General features: G+C 44.4%; 1 protein-coding gene across 3 annotated transcripts in view; it reads right to left on the bottom strand.

Moving 5' to 3' along the window:
- UBASH3B (ubiquitin associated and SH3 domain containing B) overlaps positions 1-18,831 on the bottom strand; it is a 75,799-nt gene that overhangs the window by 50,397 nt on the left and 6,571 nt on the right. The window contains exon 1 of one of the 3 annotated variants that reach the window (XM_074849031.1): positions 12,807-13,142. The exons of the other annotated variants lie outside the window; for them this stretch is intronic. Coding sequence (XP_074705132.1) covers positions 12,807-13,035 — 229 coding nt within the window. The 5' untranslated portion in view covers positions 13,036-13,142. Of the gene's footprint in view, positions 1-12,806; positions 13,143-18,831 lie in introns of those variants that run through there. 3 annotated transcript variants of the gene reach the window in all.

The raw sequence follows: 18,831 nt of genomic DNA, 5'->3' as shown, positions 1-18,831 counted from the left end.
GCCCATTCCAACGCCCAACAACCCCTTCTGGAAAGAAATGCTTCCTAATATCTAGTCTAAACCTTCCCTGGCGCAACTTGAGGCCATTCCCTCTTGTCCTATCGCTTGTTACTTGGTTAAAGAGACCCAACTCACGTCTTCCCTGTCTGTATTCACACCATGTTACCTCTCCATTACATAGGTGGAGCTTTTTGTCGTAAAGGGCATCAATATATGTATGAACAGTGCTTGCTAGCTTGTGACCTTGATGTCAGAAGGAGGCTTTTTGGTTCTACCAGCATATGCATTATTAATGCAAAAATCATAACGACTAGTTGTGAGGAACCAGAATTCTCTTCCCTTGTAGTATAGTATGTGAAAGTCTGTAAGGATAGATCAAGTGGCTTCATTTGTATTTGCCGTGTCTAAGCTAGAGCTCCTTAAAAACACTGTCATTTTCAAAACTTCAATAGATTTTCTTATTAACTCAAGAAATTGTCTGCCCTTGAAATAGTGAGCGTTTTTTATACCCAGTCAACAGAGTCTGATTGTGACCATGCTGTATGGGCACTAGCAGATAGTGGAGAAAGACAGAAACTGTATGCTAGGCTCATTTTAGGTTTGAGGGAAGCAACTCGTAAACAAATGCACATGAAGAGCCATGTACAGGAATGATATATTCAGCATTCAAGGGTGACGTGTCTGTTCTTGGTGCATGAGTATGTGCAGTTCCTTCTCAATCCGGATCTCAGTCAACTGCAACTGTATTTTTCGATCCTGTAGGAACTATTCTGAGAATTTTTTTTCAGAGAATCATTGCTTTTCCTCTTCTAGCATTGCTGCTTGCCTGATTCTCTCTGAAACTAAATCCTATTCATACTAAATTCAGTTGCAAAACTCAAATTTTTATTTGTTTAAAAGAAAAAGGCCCAACTGTCTGCTAAAAATTGTTCCTAACAATTTAAATTCCCAACAATTTTTATAAGAGGAAATAGAAGGGAAAGAAGTATGTCAAAATGGAGAAGTCAGCACTGAGGTTTGTGTGATTTGCTGTGTCTCCTGCAGCAGGAATGTTTGTACCTGGGTACTGCAGTGATAAGATGTGTGATAGATGGGGAGAGAATTTGGTATCGAAATTTGGGTTTGTTAAGGAACATTCACAGGGCTGTAATTCAGGCTTAGGAATGACTTTTGAGTTTTGGTTGTAGACAGATGAAGTTTCATGAAGAAAGCCACTAGAATCCCATGGAAATGATATGTTTTAATCCTTAAATAAAAAGTATAGAAACCAAGAGTCTGACAAGCCTTCTGAAATGTGAGAAGTCCTTCCTGACCTCTCATCATGTCACCAACGGGACAGTGCGAAGCTGCTTTTCTATTGTTGCAAACCGACATTTTCAAGATGCATAAATAGGCCTGAGAAAACTTAGAACAACCTCCCAGAAAGTTTGATCAAAGCCAGCTCAATTGTCTGTATCAGACAGAGGAGTTAAAAAGACAAAAAAAAAAAAAAATGCTCGTGCGAAAGCAGGGAGAAATGTAAAGGCTAAAGGCTGCTCTAACCACTAAGTATCAACTTCATCGCCCACCCACCTCCCACACACAACTAGAAATAACTTTAAATAATTTATTTAAGTGTGTCTGTATTGCAGTTACATATTTAATGACTTAAAGGGACAGTGTTTCACTTAGGAGTAAATTTGAATTTTCCGTAATTTGAAGGTAAGCATTACTCCTGCACTCTGTTTTCTGAGAATTTCAGAATGCTTTACAGCGCTCAGAGGATTACACTCTATGCTGCCGTCTCAGGTAGCCATTACCCTTATTAACAGAGAGAAAACCATGGCACGAATGGGTTTAGTAGCTAAACTTAGAACACGGTAATTCAGTGAGAGAACAAGGAACAAGCTAATTCCCATGTCCCGCTCGCTGAACGTTAGAAGAAAAAAAAAAAAAAATCTCATCTTTCTTCTGCTCCTATTTGTTGCCTCAAGAATTGTCTTTTCATAGATAATAATATATGCAGGGACTTAAGGGCAAACTGTTAAGTAGGAATGTTAGTGGCAGAATGATGGGGACATCATTTATAAAGAAAGGAAAAAAGGAAGCATATACAGTAAAATTTCATGTTGGAATTATCTAAGCTCATTAGAGTTGAAAACATCTGACTGAGTCATGTTATGAATTTTATTACTAATGGTGAATAGTTCACATCTCTGGAATTGTCTAGCCTTTTCTGTAAAGTCCATCGCCTTGATAATGGTCATGGATTGGTCCAGCTACTTCCAGGAAATTCTGATTTTCATGTGTTGAGCATATCAGTACATTTATAGAAATTAATCTGGTTTTTAGCAGCATAGAAATAATCCTGAATGTGGGTTTTTTAATGGGTTCTCAATCACTATGACCTTGCAAATGGGCAGAGGAGCTGATGAAAGCAAGTTCCTGCATGCTTGCTTTTTTACCACGTCATGTTGAGTGACTTGGAAAAGAGAAAAAGAACCAAAAAACCCAACAAGCTTTGTTGGTCATTTTTGTGCTTACAGCTTGCTAGGGACAGTCCACCCCCAAGAAAAGGCAGAAGACTTAAACTTATACTTCTGGCATCATTTTCCCCATCCCCCTGATAAAGCTCAGTGCCCTCGTGGCAGGATGCTGCATTCCAACGCCATGAGGCACCGCCAAGATATCACAGCACAGATAACGTCCCCGTGCAGTGCCACAGATGTGTCCTTCAGTCTCCAGCTATGGGTGGAGTTTGGCAACCCTCTGTGGAAATACCAAAAAGAATCACGGTCTAAATGAACGGCTATTTATAAATTCATGCAAAGTTCCTCAATCCTATGAAATCCCTCTCTCCTTTATCCAAACGCTGCCTCTGCTCACGCCAGTCCCTTTGTGTGCCTTCACAGAGACAGAAGTCTCTCTTCTTTCTGCCAGCAGTGAATCCATCTGATCTGTATATACCACCTGGCTCTTGCTCCCTTCTTCTGCCTTCATGCTTAGATTAAGACCATTATAGAACAGGCGCTGCCCTTGTCTGTAGGCTGGGATATATTGTGGGTGTCCCCATAGGAATATAATTCCCCTCGGCCTTTTGGTCTGGACCTGGAGTGTGACATTTGGGGAGTCTTGCCTTGGTGAGTACTTCCTTCTTGTAGTTGACTAGGAAATACTCCGAGAACCACTTCCTGTGCTATCGATGGGGTGAGATGAACGGTGCTGCTAGCTTTGCATTCATCTGTGCCCTGAAAGACTCAGCAGAGAGCAAACAGCATGTGGTACAACCATTTTCTTAACAGAGGGAAAATCATGATCTTTAAAGCACCGTTTTCCCCTGTATAAATACACTGTACAGAAAAGCTAATTATAGCCCCAAGGCTGACAATTATCAATGACAAACCCAAAACCCCAAACAAACCCAACAGTTTCTCGTTTTCAAGAAATTATAGACGTGCTCTTTTAATGGCACATCACCTGAACTGCGTGTCAGCTTTCTCTTCTGCTGATGCTTAGCTAGGACAAATCACTGCTTAGAAGGAAAGCAGAAAGCAAGGAGGCAGGCAAACCCTGGCAGCCGTCTGAATCTCAGGCATCTTGCTTTAATTTCCCTTTCTTGGTGGCAGATGGTAGCTTTGCAGGGGTGTTAAATCTGCTCATAACTAACAGGGTGTTGTTTCTTCGAATGCTCCATCTATTTCCACAGGAACAAACCATCAATTCTCAGCATAACATGGCACAACCCAATAGTCAAGAAATTATGAAGTGACTGGGGGAAAAAAAAAAAAAAAATCACACCACCTACATCCCCCAAACCCCTACCAAATAAACAGTAATAACCCAGAGTTGTTTACTATACTTTCTCCTATCCCATGTATTCTGTTAGCTTAAGAGCTGAACCCAGTCTGCAGTTCCCCAGAGCTTTCACAGCCAGGCTCCTCAGGCATGCTAAAATATGCGGGCTGAGAGAGATGCTTAAACTTCCTTCAGGCCCAGAGCTCCTGTTTGCTCAAAGGATAAGACACAATCCCTGCCCTGAAGTACTCACAGCTTCAAGAGAGAAGACAGAGAATGGAGTAAACAGTCTATCATCCTTGGGACCCCCTAGCATCAAAGAGGGAGCGGGTCAGATGTGTCGCATAGGTCTCGGCCCTTGTTTTACGAAGCTTTCCTCTCACAAATCAGTGTCATTTCTGCAGTAGCGCTATCATTTTGGTTATTCCCCTTCCACACAAACTAGCACAGCCCTTGGCTATATCTAGGAGTGTCTGGCTGCCTGACAAGCCACCAAGTAGGTAAATCCGTAAGGGCTCAAGTTGCTGCAAGGAACTGAAAGCAAAGCTTGAACAAGGAGCTTGCAGCACTCTTACGGACAGGCAGCAGCCGGGGTCTTGGGGGGGCAACTCCTGCCCCTGGAAAGCAGCTTTCACCCAGGACATCCCACTCCGCAGGCACAGGGTGGCCCCCCAACAGCCCTGTCAGGCAGCACTGCAAAACGCTCTGAGGCTTCTGCGTAAAAGACTATAGTGTCAGTGGAATCGTTCTTAATAATAGGTAGAGGGGCTTTATATAGCGAATACTGAGATTTATCACCTCTCAGCACAAACATTCAAGGAAGTGGACTATGTGTTGTTGTAATCTAGTTTTGGCTGCAGGCTGTAACAGAAGCCAATGGTCTAATTTTCTCCCTTCAGTATTTCCCCAAATTGTAATCCTGTAGACTTTGGCAAGCCCCCACCCCGTCCAAGACGTGTGCAGGATGTGTGATTGTGGCGGGGGCGAGGTGGGGGTTATAAAAGTGCCCAATACTTGGGTCATTCACACGACTTTCAGCTTTGTTCTTAAATTAAAAAGTGACTGGTTTGTGTGAAGCTTTTTCCATTCCGTCAGCAGCTGAATCTCCTGTCAACTACAACTGCTGAACCTGCTAAGAGCAGAACCACCAGAGATCACAGCAAAGTAGCTTTCAAACGCTGCTGAGCTTTGAAGTGGCCCACGTTCAGATTTTATTCTGCCTTCCTAGGACTATAGGGAAAAGTTTCAGTTTTAATCCCAGCATCTGGTGTGCATTTGGTTGCAGAATAAAGGTTCATTCATACTACACATGCAGATTTCAGTCTTCAGTGTCAAAGTGCTTCTCCTCAAACTCATCTGGGTAGAGTCCTTATCCCAGTAACCCTGCAATTGTCCCTGAACCTTCTGGCCTCTCCTGTTTTGCCAAGCATCATCTTTGACTTGCGAACTCTACTTGGGGAAAATCCTCTTGCAATTGAAGGGACCTGTTCTGAAGAAAGAGGGGTAGAAGTGCAGCTCGCATGAAGTCACTGGTGGTCGTAGCATGATCTCGTGGCCTTCATTGTGCTCGCCAGCTGAGGGTCTGCACCCTGCCTGCTGCTGAGGGGACAAGCACAGCTTTTAGAGCAAGCTCTGTGATCAAGTGTCCAGGACAAATGAATAGACAAAAGAGACCAAATAGAAGTAAGGAGTTTTCCCACCCACATAGCAGATACAATGACACCTTCTTCTGCTACCAAAAGATAGCCCAGCTGTTTATTAGTCTTAGTCACTTTTAAAATGTAGAGGCTGTGACCTTCCCATTCAGGTCGAAGGAAATTGGATGGCAGGGATCCCAGTGATTTCACAATTTGGCTCTTGTTCAGATTGTAGACTATGTTAACGGCAGAACAAATTCTGAGGTCCTTCCAGTTTCTTGGTTGTGCGGACCCACGCTCACGTGGGGGTACTCGCTTCTGGATAAACGGCACAGACCAGAGGGACAGACTTTGCTTCTAACTATTCCTGTATTGTTTCCCCCTCGTGTTCAATTAACTGTTATGACCCATCCTGTAATAAGCTCAGCTAAGAATCAAAGGAATTAGGCGCTGAGATTTGCTTATATCACATTTTTACATGATTCTGTAAACTGGTTTATAATTCTGTTCATTCCAGAGCTGGCTCAGAGAAGAAACACATGACTGATTTGCTTGATAATGGCTCGCTCCTGTTCTTGCTGACTAATTTCTGGGGTGTTCAACCTAGGCTGAGTTCAGAATACTTTAATACTGAAGTATTACACGGCCCTTGTTGCAGACTGGAGAATAGGGGAATACCGAGCAGCAGGCGGGAGACACAGTTCTCACGTTGAAACTTTAAGCTCATTTTTTAACCTGAAAGGGAGAAGGGGGATTTCTCACTTCTACTGAATGCTTTCTGCTTCCCATTAAGAGAGAATGCAGCTAAGTAATAGCCACCGATCTCTGTCTGGACTCTTGCAGTAACTTGCCTCCTCGGTTCTCTCCATTTCCTTCAAAAATCAACAAGATCAGACTCTTCTGAACTGCATTCGCTATGATTTGATTACAAGTCTCAACTGTGCTCCCATTGATTTCCATGTAGCTTTGCAGTATTGTCTTTGAAATCTCTCCATAATATGCTCGTAGCCTCAGTGTAGTACTTGCTGGAGTTACAGCAAGATGCCCAGCCCAGATGAACTATGGATTTATTAATACCCATTGAAGGCCAGGATTAAAGTGATCTGACCCAATCCCTTCTGTGCTGTCAAATCTTACACTAAGATTAATAACTAACTTCTGTCAAATGCATTTAAAAGAACTAAGGCCATGCTTTTTCCCCAAGTCTATCAATTTAAAAAATATACAAGCAGTACCCAAATGAGTGGCTGAGGAATAAAGGGCTTGGGTATCTTTGGGGAGAGTGGGAAGGCAGATATTTGTCTTTTTTCTACCAGTAAAATTCAGTCCTCTCTGCTGAAATCTTGCTTGCTAAACTCAAGTTTGGATGCTTCTAGGTGTCTTTAAGCCACCTAAAATAAAAGCTCAGGAGGCTTGGGCATCCTCTGGAGTACATTTAGATGGTTATTCAGACAACCTAAGATCTGAGCTTAAAAGAGTCAAGATCTTTTGTACTTAAAAACATAAGCAAACTCACTCAAGTACTTTTAAGATAATGCATTACTGAGTGGTGGAAATTAGTGGCACATAGTGTTGTGGAGGTTAAAGTATAAATGCATTAAGAAAAGGAAATCTAAGTTAGGATTGGCTTAATGGTGGCTTCCAAGCATTTTGGGCCAAACGCAAAGTTTGGCTCAGGAAATTTCCAAGTTGCTGACTGGCACAGAGTAAGAACAGAAGAACTGCTTAGTGGCATATTAAGTTAAATGAACCTTTCATCTGTGCGAGTCTTATATTTTTATGTGTGCACATGAGAGGAAGGGCAAGCCGCTGTTCTTTATAGCCTGGACAAATGATTTCTGACATCTCTTGTATCGTAGCAGGCCAGGACTGATGGCTGAGTTCAGTGTGATAACTGTGGTAGAGCCCCACTGGCAGCAGGGGATTTGGACTGCTCATTTATCACTGTGCAAACGTGATCAGAATTAAGCCCATTCATTTCCTGAAACCACTGGCTCACATCCTGTATGTGTTCAACCATGCGATGGGGTGCATCTCTTAGATGAAACCACAGAAAGCGAGGCCTTGCAAGACAATATATACACACCACTTTCCCCAAAGCACTGTTCATCTCAATAAGGGTCTGAGGGTGATTTGCTGAGTGTCCTGTTCTTTCTAAGCCCTGTCCTATACACTCTTTGACAACAGCCTGCTGTTAATCCAGGCCACAACTTGCAAAGCATGGGTGAAATTGTCATCTAATATGTTGTGCAAACGTTAGATTTTATTAATCAGGCATCAAGTTCCTACGAGCGTGGTCAGGAAGACATACCTCATCAGAACAAATATGTTGTAGGGCAGGTTTGTGTTTCTGGTGCCAGCCCTTGCACGTCATTTGCTTGTGGTCTGAATCACTTAACGCTGCAGACCCTCCGCAACACTTCGCTGCCTGGTTGGAATATGCCACGCAGCTTTTGTAACCGGTGCCTGTCATCAGGCTCCAGGTTCTTTTCCTGGCTTCTACTGCTAATTCTGAGAGTTTGGTTTGTATTGGAGAGAGAGAGAAGAAAGAAAAAAAAAAAAAGGGAAAACCACACATTGGCCACAAATTGCTGCCTAACTTCAACTGTACATACCCTGCATACTTCATTGTATATATTGTAGGAACATATGCTTGTGTATGCATATACAAATGTGTGCATATGCCTGTATATATATAGTAAGTAGGTATATTGCTGGGTATTTTTACAGCTACTAGCTCGAAGTAATCTTGGGGATTTTCAGCATTATAGATATGTTGTATTTGCATAGATATGCAACTGCCTTAAGACGTTCTGAGTGAGCTAGCTAGCTGCAGAGCTGGAAGAAGCCCTTTCCTTCCCAGATTCAGAAATACACAGGAGACAAAGGGCCCGTGTGCTGTGTCATGACAAGTTCCCCAGGATGGCAGGAGAGGCAGAGCAGGGAGCAAACCTAGTGTTTGGGTGGAGGAAGAGGCTCCGCTATCTTCTAGATACTCTGTGGTTTTGTTATAGCTTGTAAAGATTATGGAAATGGGTAAAAGTCAGAAGTGCTCCAGGGGCTGCACTGGACTTGGCAAGAAACCAGAAGAAATATGACTTATAAAAAGTCATAGCAGTTCTAAAACTTGCATAGTTTAGGGGGGAGAATTATTGTTTCTCTCCTCTGAATGCGTCATAAAGGGGAGAGAGGAAGACACGAAAATCCTGTATTTCAACATTTCACCTAAGGTGGGCCAGCAAAATCACCTGTCACCAGAGCATATTTCTGTAACCAGCGCTGAAACCAGAAATAGCTACTGGTGGCAGATTTACAGCTCCAGATTTCTGACCTTTGTTTCCTGCCCAGAGCAAGGACAGTTGTGTGCTGCGCTCCCCACACCCTCCTGGGAGAGGGAAGAGATGGAAAGGAAGCCAGGGACTCTGTTTCTGGGACGTGTTCAGTGCTGCTTTGCTGTGAGCTATCGCATCACGGGAATAGGAGATTCTGCAAAAGCAGAGACCCTGAGAAGGGGAAAAACATGCACAACAGCCCTGGCAAAAGCTGCGGGTGGAGCATGCCTGGAAAGTGTTAGCACAACGGGGAGGAAAGGTTTGCCACATGTTGACACTAACGCTGGAGGAGTTCTGTGGGGAGGGATAAGGTCTGCAGCTGGACGGGAGGTCGCAATGGCTCCGGCCCTCTCCACATCTGCTGCTCTTGTTTCCCCAAACGTCGCTCGCAGAGGCAAAGCTCTGCAAACACGTCAGCTGGCACTGAAAGCCCGGTGGGGCCAAAATGGCACAGAGCTGGATGCTGACGGTGATGCAGAAACCTCCTAAAAGTCAAACCTGCTCCTCCATGCTTCAGGGCCTTCTGAAAACTTTAACCAGCACCAGTGAAGTGCCCTCTGAAGCCTGGGGGGTGGGTTTCCCACTGCCATTTGCTTGCTGCAGCCAGTTTGAACACGTGCAAAGTGGGAAGATGACTCCTATTCTGACAGGCTGCCCGCTGTGCTTAGCTTGCACCGGGAGGGAGAGAGCAAAATATTTCTCTACATCAGTCCATCCCATTCACTGAAATCAATGGGATGTAAACATGTGTTTAGGCCTTTCTTGAATGGGAACCTAAATGTCCTTCTCTGCATGTCTTAATAGATCCCATTCAGCCATCAGCATAGAAGATTCATTGTCACCAATTATTGCAAACATTTACACGTTCTCTTCTCAGCCTGGTCTTCTGACCAGCTGAAGCCATGCCAATCTCGCTGGCCAGGCTAATCACATTTCCTGGCTGAAGCTGGTTTATAGATGACTTGGATATCATAGCACACAAGTGAGGGAGGAAAATCAATCTTTACAACCCGATTCAAAGGCTGCTGAATCCGAGGGAATGATTCCTCTTCAAGCCAGCATGCTCTGAATGAGGCTAGACAAAAGAAAGCTTTGATAGCGATTGATTTGTGAGGCAAAGGAGCTGCGTCTTTTGCTAGGTTTGAAAATGAGTTGTTTAAAAGTAAAGGCAAAAATCCATGCTGGCTTGGGAAAGGTGATTGTGGCTGTGCAGAGGTCGCAATGATGAGACGCAGGCAGGCTGCAGTCTCTAATGAAGAGAATTGAGAGGGGCTGTGCTGGATATACAGAAGTACTCTACTGTGAGAAATGAGACGGTGAGAACTGATAATGAGAATGAAGAACTTCCTTTGATTATTGCTTCTCATTTCCTATAATGCAATCTACATCTTTAAAGAAAGCTCTTCTGTTAGATGTTAGATCCCCTTGCCTCCTCCGTGTGGTTAGAAGATCTTAAGCACTAGTATTGAAAAAGAAAGGTTAACCTGAATAAGGTAGAATATAAGTCTCTCTTTCTTCCGATTTATACGCTGCATTAATGCAACGTAACACCACAGGTATGAGTGGAGCCATTTCAGATGTACAGCAAAACCTGGCAGGCAGGAAAGTGCAGAATGGTACATGGTAGCAGCCAAGAAGATGGTGCTGAGAGAATTGCTGAGAATGAACTGAACGCATCTTGGGTTGGTCCCGGATTTCACATGAGGACCAGGGCAGGACTGTACCTGCTGTTTCTTTTAAAAAAGATAGTTGGAAACTGATGGAAGATGGTGTGTGTCTAGGTGCCTAAATACTTTTGAAAATCTAGCCCCAAATCACCTTTGAAAATAGCTATTGAATCTGTAGATTATGTTAGACATGTCATACCGGGTTGTAGATGCAAATTGGACTGGTAGTTTGGCTTTGGACAAATTACACAGACTTGGTTTTTCAAAAGCAGGTGCTGATTTTGAATGCTTCCATTTCAGTTGCACAAGAATTTTCAAAGATGGTGAGTGTGATGCATCTGGTGTTGGATGTGTGAGCGCTCACACATGCCTGTTGTTACATGTTTAAAACCAAAAAATTGAAAGCCAGTTTCGAAACCAGAAGCTTAATCCTTCTGTACTTGCAGTTTCCATATCTGTGAAATGGGGATGGCGATAATGCTTATCACGCTGCTGATGGCAAAGAAAGCTGCTGGAAATTTCTCTGCCTTCCTTACATTGCAGGGGGTGGCAGAACATTCACAGTTAGTGCGGGGCAACGTCTTGAAACCCTGTTGCTTTAGAAGTAGCAGATCAGGGACACAGGCAACAGCATGGGCAGTGGGTATGTCAATAATTAGAGCCAAATAATGGAATTGCACATTTCAGAACAAACAGGATGCACATATACACCTAAGAGAAAAAGCCTTCTTGATTAACACCCAAGAGGAAATGAAATTAGAGACACTAATCCAGATAACCAAATCGAGCAGTTCTAATGTGGGATGGCAGTTAGCTAATGGTAACAACAACAGCAAAGTACTATCAGCAAAACTCCACCCTGCGCCACAATATTGAAAACCAAAATTGTTTCAAAGGCCACCAGCTAGCCGTGCATTTACGCACCTGAGTAATCTCAGTTAAAACCAATGGAACTATTCATGTGTTTGAACTTGAGCACCACGTTTGAATCCTTTGCCAGACTGGCACCTAAATTCATCCCGTTTTCCTCCTTGAACGCGGGGCCCGGCGGGGGAGCCTGTGGAAACCTGCGTGGCTCCTCGGAGCGCGCGGTTCAAAGGATGGCATTCCCACTGCCTGGCGTGCTGCTGCAAAGCTCAGCTTTGCCTTAAACTTCAAAAGCCGCAGGGCTGTTTGTACACTAGGCAGACCTTAAACTACTCTCTTCAGCAGTGGAAACAACTCTGCCCAAGACCTTGGAGGTGTAGATGGGATGCTGCTAGGATTCGCTGATTGTTTTCACACAGACCACGGAAAACAGTAACAAAAAAGCCGTCGTTTTCAGGAATTTTCATTCCTGTCTCTCCTTTGACGCATACCTTGAAGCAAAGGGACAATTATCTAGTCACAACATTCAATTCCATTTGCATAATCTCATCTGAATTGTTCAACTGCTTCAACTACTTTTGTGATTAGAAAGATACTCCACAAATAAACTGACTGCACGATCCTGACACTCAAGACTAATGTGTTGCAAGTAAGGGAAAGATAAAGCAGCATGGTAAAAGGATTCCTTCCTTACCATTGCTTACACCCAACCTATGAAACCACAAAATTTCATGTCTATTACTGAAATGAAAGTCACATCAAAGGTTCTGTAAGACTTGGGGATATGCTGCAGCAAAATTGAAATAATATTTAGTAGGTGGAAAGTTGAGCTAGATGCCTGGAACAGTATCTAATTGCCACATAAGAGTATATTTTTGTGTCATTTATGGCCTGATGGCAAATTCAAATTACCGAGATTTAAACTCAGTACTGCAGGAGACTCTCTTTGTATCCTCAGGCAAATACCTTATAATGCTTTCATGCTTGTTGGGAGGTGTTTAATTTGCAGAGACAATAAGAATCAGTTAGCCAAGGTTTTCCAAAGTGGCTGCCGACTTCAGGCAATCCATTTTGGACCTCTGAAAAGGGCTTGGTTTCCAAACACAGCAAAGCACTCGGGGTTCATAGTTAACTTTCTTTTGGTGAATCGACTCTCATTTGCAAGGAAAAAAAACCCCAAAACCCAGCAATACAACTTTCTCCCACATGCTGCTAAGTAATGTTTTGGGGCTTTTTTTTTTTTTTTTTTTGGCTTTTGGTGATCCAGGGGGGAATCAGACCCTTTTTGTGGTCCATATATAACCCCTGTGCCCCATCACTATCATAGCTCGTGCTTTTATTTTCCCAATCTTTAATGTATTTATCCTCCAAAACACCTGTGGGACAGGCAGTTACTCCCCTCCTCCACCAACGGGCCCCTGAAGCCAAAAGAAAGCAGCCCCTTGCCCTGGAAGCTGGCTGTGGTGCAAGGAACCGAGGTAGATGTTTCTCCTCCTAAGCCAGCAGCCGGCTCTCGCTGCGTTACTCACTTGAGCTTCCTGTTAGTTCTGACGAGGTTTTCCGCTGACCTTTACATGTCAGCAAGGATGATAAACAGACCCCAACGACTGTGTCCTCTCCGCTGTCCCCCACTCCCGTAGAAGTAAGAGAGGGTGCTCGGCTTGGGTTGCATACTCTGGCATCCACTGCCCTCATCCCTCCCCGTATCTGCCGAACCGCACTGGCTGTCAGGAAGGACTGAAACGACGTCTCTGCCATCCTTCTCCCCTAGAACAAGCTGGTGACAGCAAGTATGTAAAATTCTTAAGCTGTCATCCTCAAATTCTTGAGGTGACACCTCAGCAAGCTCTTAGTCCTATGGTTGAAAAGAGGCAGTGATAGCAACCATGACAGGAGAGTTTTATCTCCGTTTGCCATGCAGAGGTGGAGCAGAGGTGGGGGGTGAAGGGAGGGAGCAAAGATCATTAAGACATGGCACTCCTGTTCCCATGCTAAGGGATCTATAACTAAGCCCAAAGGATCCCAGTACCTACATCCAAATGTAGTTCTGCCAATGTGACCTCAGGCTCTTGCAGCCCGTTTCTGCGTCATCCTAAAAGACCTATTCATTTTTTCCCGCCTGTTGTCATGTTCTAGCTGGGTGGCCTTGGTTCTACCCTTTCAACATTCACTTTGCAGCAGATGGGCCTTTCTGAACACCAAGCACAAGCAAAGAAATCGGCAGCTGGTCACAGGAGTTTCTTAGGAGAACATGAAAAGGATCGCAGCAGGCTGCCCAGCACCCTTGCTTAGGCTGACTCACGCAAGAAGCCTGGCGAGACACGTTTCTCGGGCGCTCGAGTCGCTAAGACACAGCCCAGGCGAAAATCACACCAAAATCCAACAAAACCCCAATCACACCATGCACTTCTAACATGCCATTCTGCCCCTTAGAATTCCCAAGGGCTTAAAGTCTGATCCTGATGAGGATCAGCACCTTTGGGGCAGGAAGCAGCAGAAATCGGAAAGATACATCGACCCCCAAAGTCAGGGTCTTCATAGAGAGTTAAATCCTCTCTCAGAGATGGCATCTGATGAGCTGCTTTGAGAAGCTGGATGATGAAATGGAGAATTCTTACGAAGGCTGACCTTCCCATTTGCAAGTAGAAAATTCCACCTTAGGGAGAAAAGATGAAATACCACAGGGGAGTGGGTCAGTGAGACATAAAATACCCCCATACAGCTGGTTTCAGGTTGGTGTGAGAGGTCCCAGTTGTGCAACTCACCCCACACAGGAGGCCTCTGGTACACATCAGGGCCAACTCTGAGAAGAGCGGGGGTTAAACAGCACAGATGATGGATGCTGGTGGAGCAGTGAACCTGTCACTGCTGTAAAACTGGACGGAAACAGCATCAGCTGTCCTCTGCCATCACAGCCCAAGCACTCTGCCTGCTGCAGGGAACATGCACGAGTCGGGTCTCTGCGGACCCACCCTGACTCATGCTCTCCCCAGCCTGCTGACGTGTTTCAAACCCAAATAATCAGGGTACGTGGGGAGCCAGCTGCACCCGTGCTGCCCAGGAAAACACCAGTAGGTGCACCAGTGCTCCCCCAGCACACAGCGAGTAGCCACTATTTGTAAAAGACTTCCGCAGCCCCAACACATAAATGCTCTGTGAATAGGTGAGAAACACCCGAGGTTTCTATTTTTCTTCTAGAGGCTTTGGTACTGATTCTTACCTACACACAGGCTCTTTGCATTACCCGAATGGTGTGAAAAACTATTTCTCTAACAGAAGCTTTCGTAGCAATGAAAGTCAGGTTATTCCTGAGTAAGATCCTCACCTGGTGTGTATTAGTATCTCTCCAACAAAGTAAATGGTGCTGGGCTGATTTACACTATTGGAGGCTTTGCCCTTTAGAACATGAACACATTTACGACACAGCTACGCTATGGGAGGGGGTCGAAAAGACTGTAAAGGGAATATAAATGTGTCTTGAAAGGTACAGCTGTAAGTTACATTTATTCCAAGACTTGTTTACGTTGCCCATGGACTAGTGTGAACATGAACCAGATCCAATTCTTGTTGAGATTTTTTTGAGCGGTGCCTGGGAGAACTGACTACAACGTATCCATGGGTAATATATTGAGATTTGACACTTGCTAGGACTTGGCAGCTACTCTCAGGAAGAAATATTGATTGTGAAGAATAAATTCAATATAATAGTAGAACAAGAGAGCAGGACATCATTGACACCGTTTACAGCCTGCAATTCTGGAGTGCCCTTTGTCTCGAGTGGATGGCAAATGTTAATGAAGATGCCCTCTCTGGCACCAAGCGACTTGATGTATTGTCTCATTTTAAATTTTTCTGTCTGTAAAATGGGAATGATACTTATTTCAAAGTAGCTGTTCATAACAGTGCCGTTCTGGTGCAGCTGTGAATTTCACCCATCAATCTCACTCGCCGTAACTACGGGTAACGACTGGGAGTAAAAGATTTTGGAGGCAATGCTGGGATCACTGCCTGTCAGCAGGAGGTGGTACTGTCTGCTTCCTCATGTGGCCTCTCCCCGTCCTCCTCTCTCGAGGCGTTTGCTCTTTCTGGCTCCTGGAGCAGGGATGATGTTTGCCTGTTCTGTTTGCACAGCCCCCAGCACAACAGGATTGTGGCACATAAAAATCAGGATTCTACTCACTGGTGCCATACAAGGGAAAAACAATACTAGTGTTTCATGTCCGCACAAACTCAGGGCTTGAAATTTGCGTCATGAAACCGATTCAATCGCTCTCAACAAAATGAGGAACAGCTTAGAAGAAAAACAGTCCTACTTTATCTATTTCAGGTGTTTCCAACGCCATTTCACGCATCTCCCTTCACGCTCGGTAGAAATGTGGCAAACGTTTTAAGCTCAGCCACTCAAGAGAAGCACGTGCTCAAGGGCTTTGCTGAATCAGGCCATTAATGAGATTTGTGCCATGTAAGAACTTGCTCTATTTCATTGGGTAGAGGGGAAAGAAAACAGTCATTTTTACAAATCAGGAGATGAAAAATCTCTCTGAAACACACCCGCCTCTACACTGGCAATTATTTCCCAGTCACCAGCCATGAGTGATTAATTCTGCACTATCATGAACTGCAGAGCCTAGCTATTACTACACAGAAGGGAAAAGAGTGGCACTTGCCTTGTGTTTGATAAGGGCAGGGGGGTGATGGGTGTGAGCGAAATACAGTTAAAACCTCTTTTGATGTCAGGCTATGGAAGGCCAGGGTGTTTATCAGAGTTACCTATCCTTGGGTATGTCCCTGCATTTCTAGCACAGAAGACAGATATCCCAACGTTTACTCTGCTGCTGTTTGCTCAGCCACCTTTTGCTAGCATTTTCATGCTAATCTCCTGCTGACAGGGACTGGCCTGCAAGGTATTCACGCTGGCAGTGAGACTTCAGTCTCAAGGACTTGAATTTGGTGTCTGGGGAAAGCAGAGACATCAAACACATCTCCTGCCACTCCTCTCAGGTTCCAGTTTATAATTGCTTGCTTTCTGTTTAAATTTTACGCTGCTGCTTAGTGGGTGACAGAAACCACTCAGGTCCTGACGAGACCTGTCAGGATAGTGTCACATCTGCACATGCAACTCTGCTCTCCGTGCTGATCTTTATTCTTTTGGGAATCCATATAAAGAACAGGAAGGCTGAGGCTTCCCAGGGAATGGAGGAACAATGGCTCCTGCTCCCTAGGTGTGCGAGGTCGACATCTCTTAGCTGCCTACCGCGAGCTGTGGATATTCGGGAGTACCTTAAACAGCGCCTTTTGCTGCTGGGACTTGTCAAAGCTTTAGCAAAAACTATTGGGAGAGTGGATTTGAAAGGGCAGCACCTGTGCCTTATGAATATAGACAAGAGGTACAAGATGTCTAAAACACTGTTTATGTAGGTTGTCAGCTGCTTTGTTGCAGTGACTTTAGCAATTCCCTCAACCCACCCTATTATTTCTTGCTGTTGGTTTTTTCCCATCCGCTTTACACTGCTCTCTAGATTTGGTCTTTGTACACGCCTGGGCAGCAGAGGATATGGTGGGGACAGAATAATGCCAAGCAAAGCCAAGACCTATTCTTTTCAGGTCTGTTTATATAGGGGGTGAGTAAGACACAGGCGCCGCGGTGCACCCCATTGTAATGCACAAAGCCTGCAGCGAGTCTTGGTGATGGAATCCAAAACGCTGTCAGCTGCTAAACTACAGCTCTTTTGATGACTCTGCTTGTTGAGGATAATTAGACTGGTGCAGTACTGACACACACACACACACACGGATGTCTCTATTCTTTTTGCAGTTGCAGAGCACATGCTGTGAATCCACTACAAGCACCAGTTAAAACTTAGGGCAATGTTTTCAAGTGTGAGCAATGCTTGGGAGTCTAAGACTCACTTCAAAGTTGACTTTAAAATGCAAGTCTCATCAGGAGCCATCAGAGTTAGCACTTGACATTTAAAAGCACCATTTTTTCTTTTTTTTTTTTCCAAACTTTTGCTCATGATCTTTCAAAAAGCGGAATTCCCCCCTGACTCCTGTCAGTGTATTTATTCAGGAGGTCCCGAGGGCTGGCAGCACCCTTTGCTGTGCGAGAGACCACGCTCAAAGTGGCAGCAGTAATCCAGGGGTAAAACTCCAGAGGGCTTTATAAGGAAGTGCTGCAGAATTCTGCAGAAACAGGCCACCACCCTACCACTGTCCCCAAGCCTCCAAGGGGGAAGAATAATCAGCATTTTATGCAAACAGGGCTCCATTCAAATAGTCCATGCTGGATATCTGAAATCATGTGTTTCTCTAGTGAGTCTTTGTCTTAAGAATCTCATTGGTAAATTTAAACTGGCTCCTGACAGAGGTATCAGGTCTGTGAAGTGAGCGAGAAAAAGGGACAGAAAAGGAAAAGATAACACTGGTATCTGTATCACTTGAAACTGATACGTAGCTTGAAAGGGAATTGCATACTAAGGATCAAATTATTAACTGCTTGGGTTTTTGGCACAGAAGGCACAAAGTAATTCTTCAGGCTCCGTCAGTGACACGTGGGGTCTGGGTTGCACTTTCTTGAAGCTCCTCTCCTTCCTCGTGTAGAGGGTAGGATCAAGTTCGGGACCTTTCCTCCAAGACAAAAAAGTCATCAGAGAGACAGAAGCGCAAGTAAATGTTTTCTTGTCGCCCTGTCATTTTAATACCAAAGCGAACTAAGTACTCAAGGGCCAAGAAAATTTCTGACAACTCTTACAGTGTTGGCCAGAGTTAGACAGCCCTGAAAAACACATCTCGGAAATCCAGGGACTGCCGCCTTCTGGCTGACTTGGCCACCGAACCGGGAACTTGCTGCATATGGTGGTGCTACTTAGATATTTAAATATAAGATCCCGATGAAGCACGGTGTGTGAAGGCACTATAAAGGTGGGGGTTTGGGTTTTTTTTTTCCTTCCCTGAACACGTGCAAGCTTGCTTTCTGGGCAGCTAGCACTTATGCAGCAAGTATTGCAGTGACTCTCTGACCTTGGCTCTGCTGTGAGCAATCTTTGTATAGGGATGCTCTGTCCTTAAACCATTTTCTCAGTGTTTGTGGCAGAAGCATCTTCTTTGTCGCTATCAGACCTGCGTATGTGATTGTTCCACTTCTCCCAACCATCAGAGAAGATTAATGACAGTTAGGAATACAGTATCCTGAATCACTGAGGTAATACGGAGTGCTCCTGCTGCCATTACCATTTTAGAGTGTGATCTTATCATAGGAATGACTTCTTCAGCCTAAGAGAAGGTCTCTCACCGTTTGAAAATTTTATACAATGTCATGGAAATAGATGTTCTACTTAGACCAGATATCCAAGTCTTGTGACTAAGCTAATAGACTGAAACTCTACAGACTCAGGTGCAAGTGCCAGCCTAACTACAGATTTAATGTATATATCTATGTTTCTCTGTGCCTCAGTTTCCAGACTATACGGTGGAAGTGAAGAGTCCTCTATGCTTTATCACTTTAGATCTTTAAAGTAAGGAGCTGTCTGATAGAGATCTCCCCCACACCAAACA

This window comes from Strix aluco, chromosome 23 (genome assembly GCF_031877795.1).
Source record: "Strix aluco isolate bStrAlu1 chromosome 23, bStrAlu1.hap1, whole genome shotgun sequence".
Classification (NCBI taxonomy): domain Eukaryota; kingdom Metazoa; phylum Chordata; class Aves; order Strigiformes; family Strigidae; genus Strix; species Strix aluco.
This window is presented reverse-complemented; position numbering and strand designations above follow the sequence as displayed.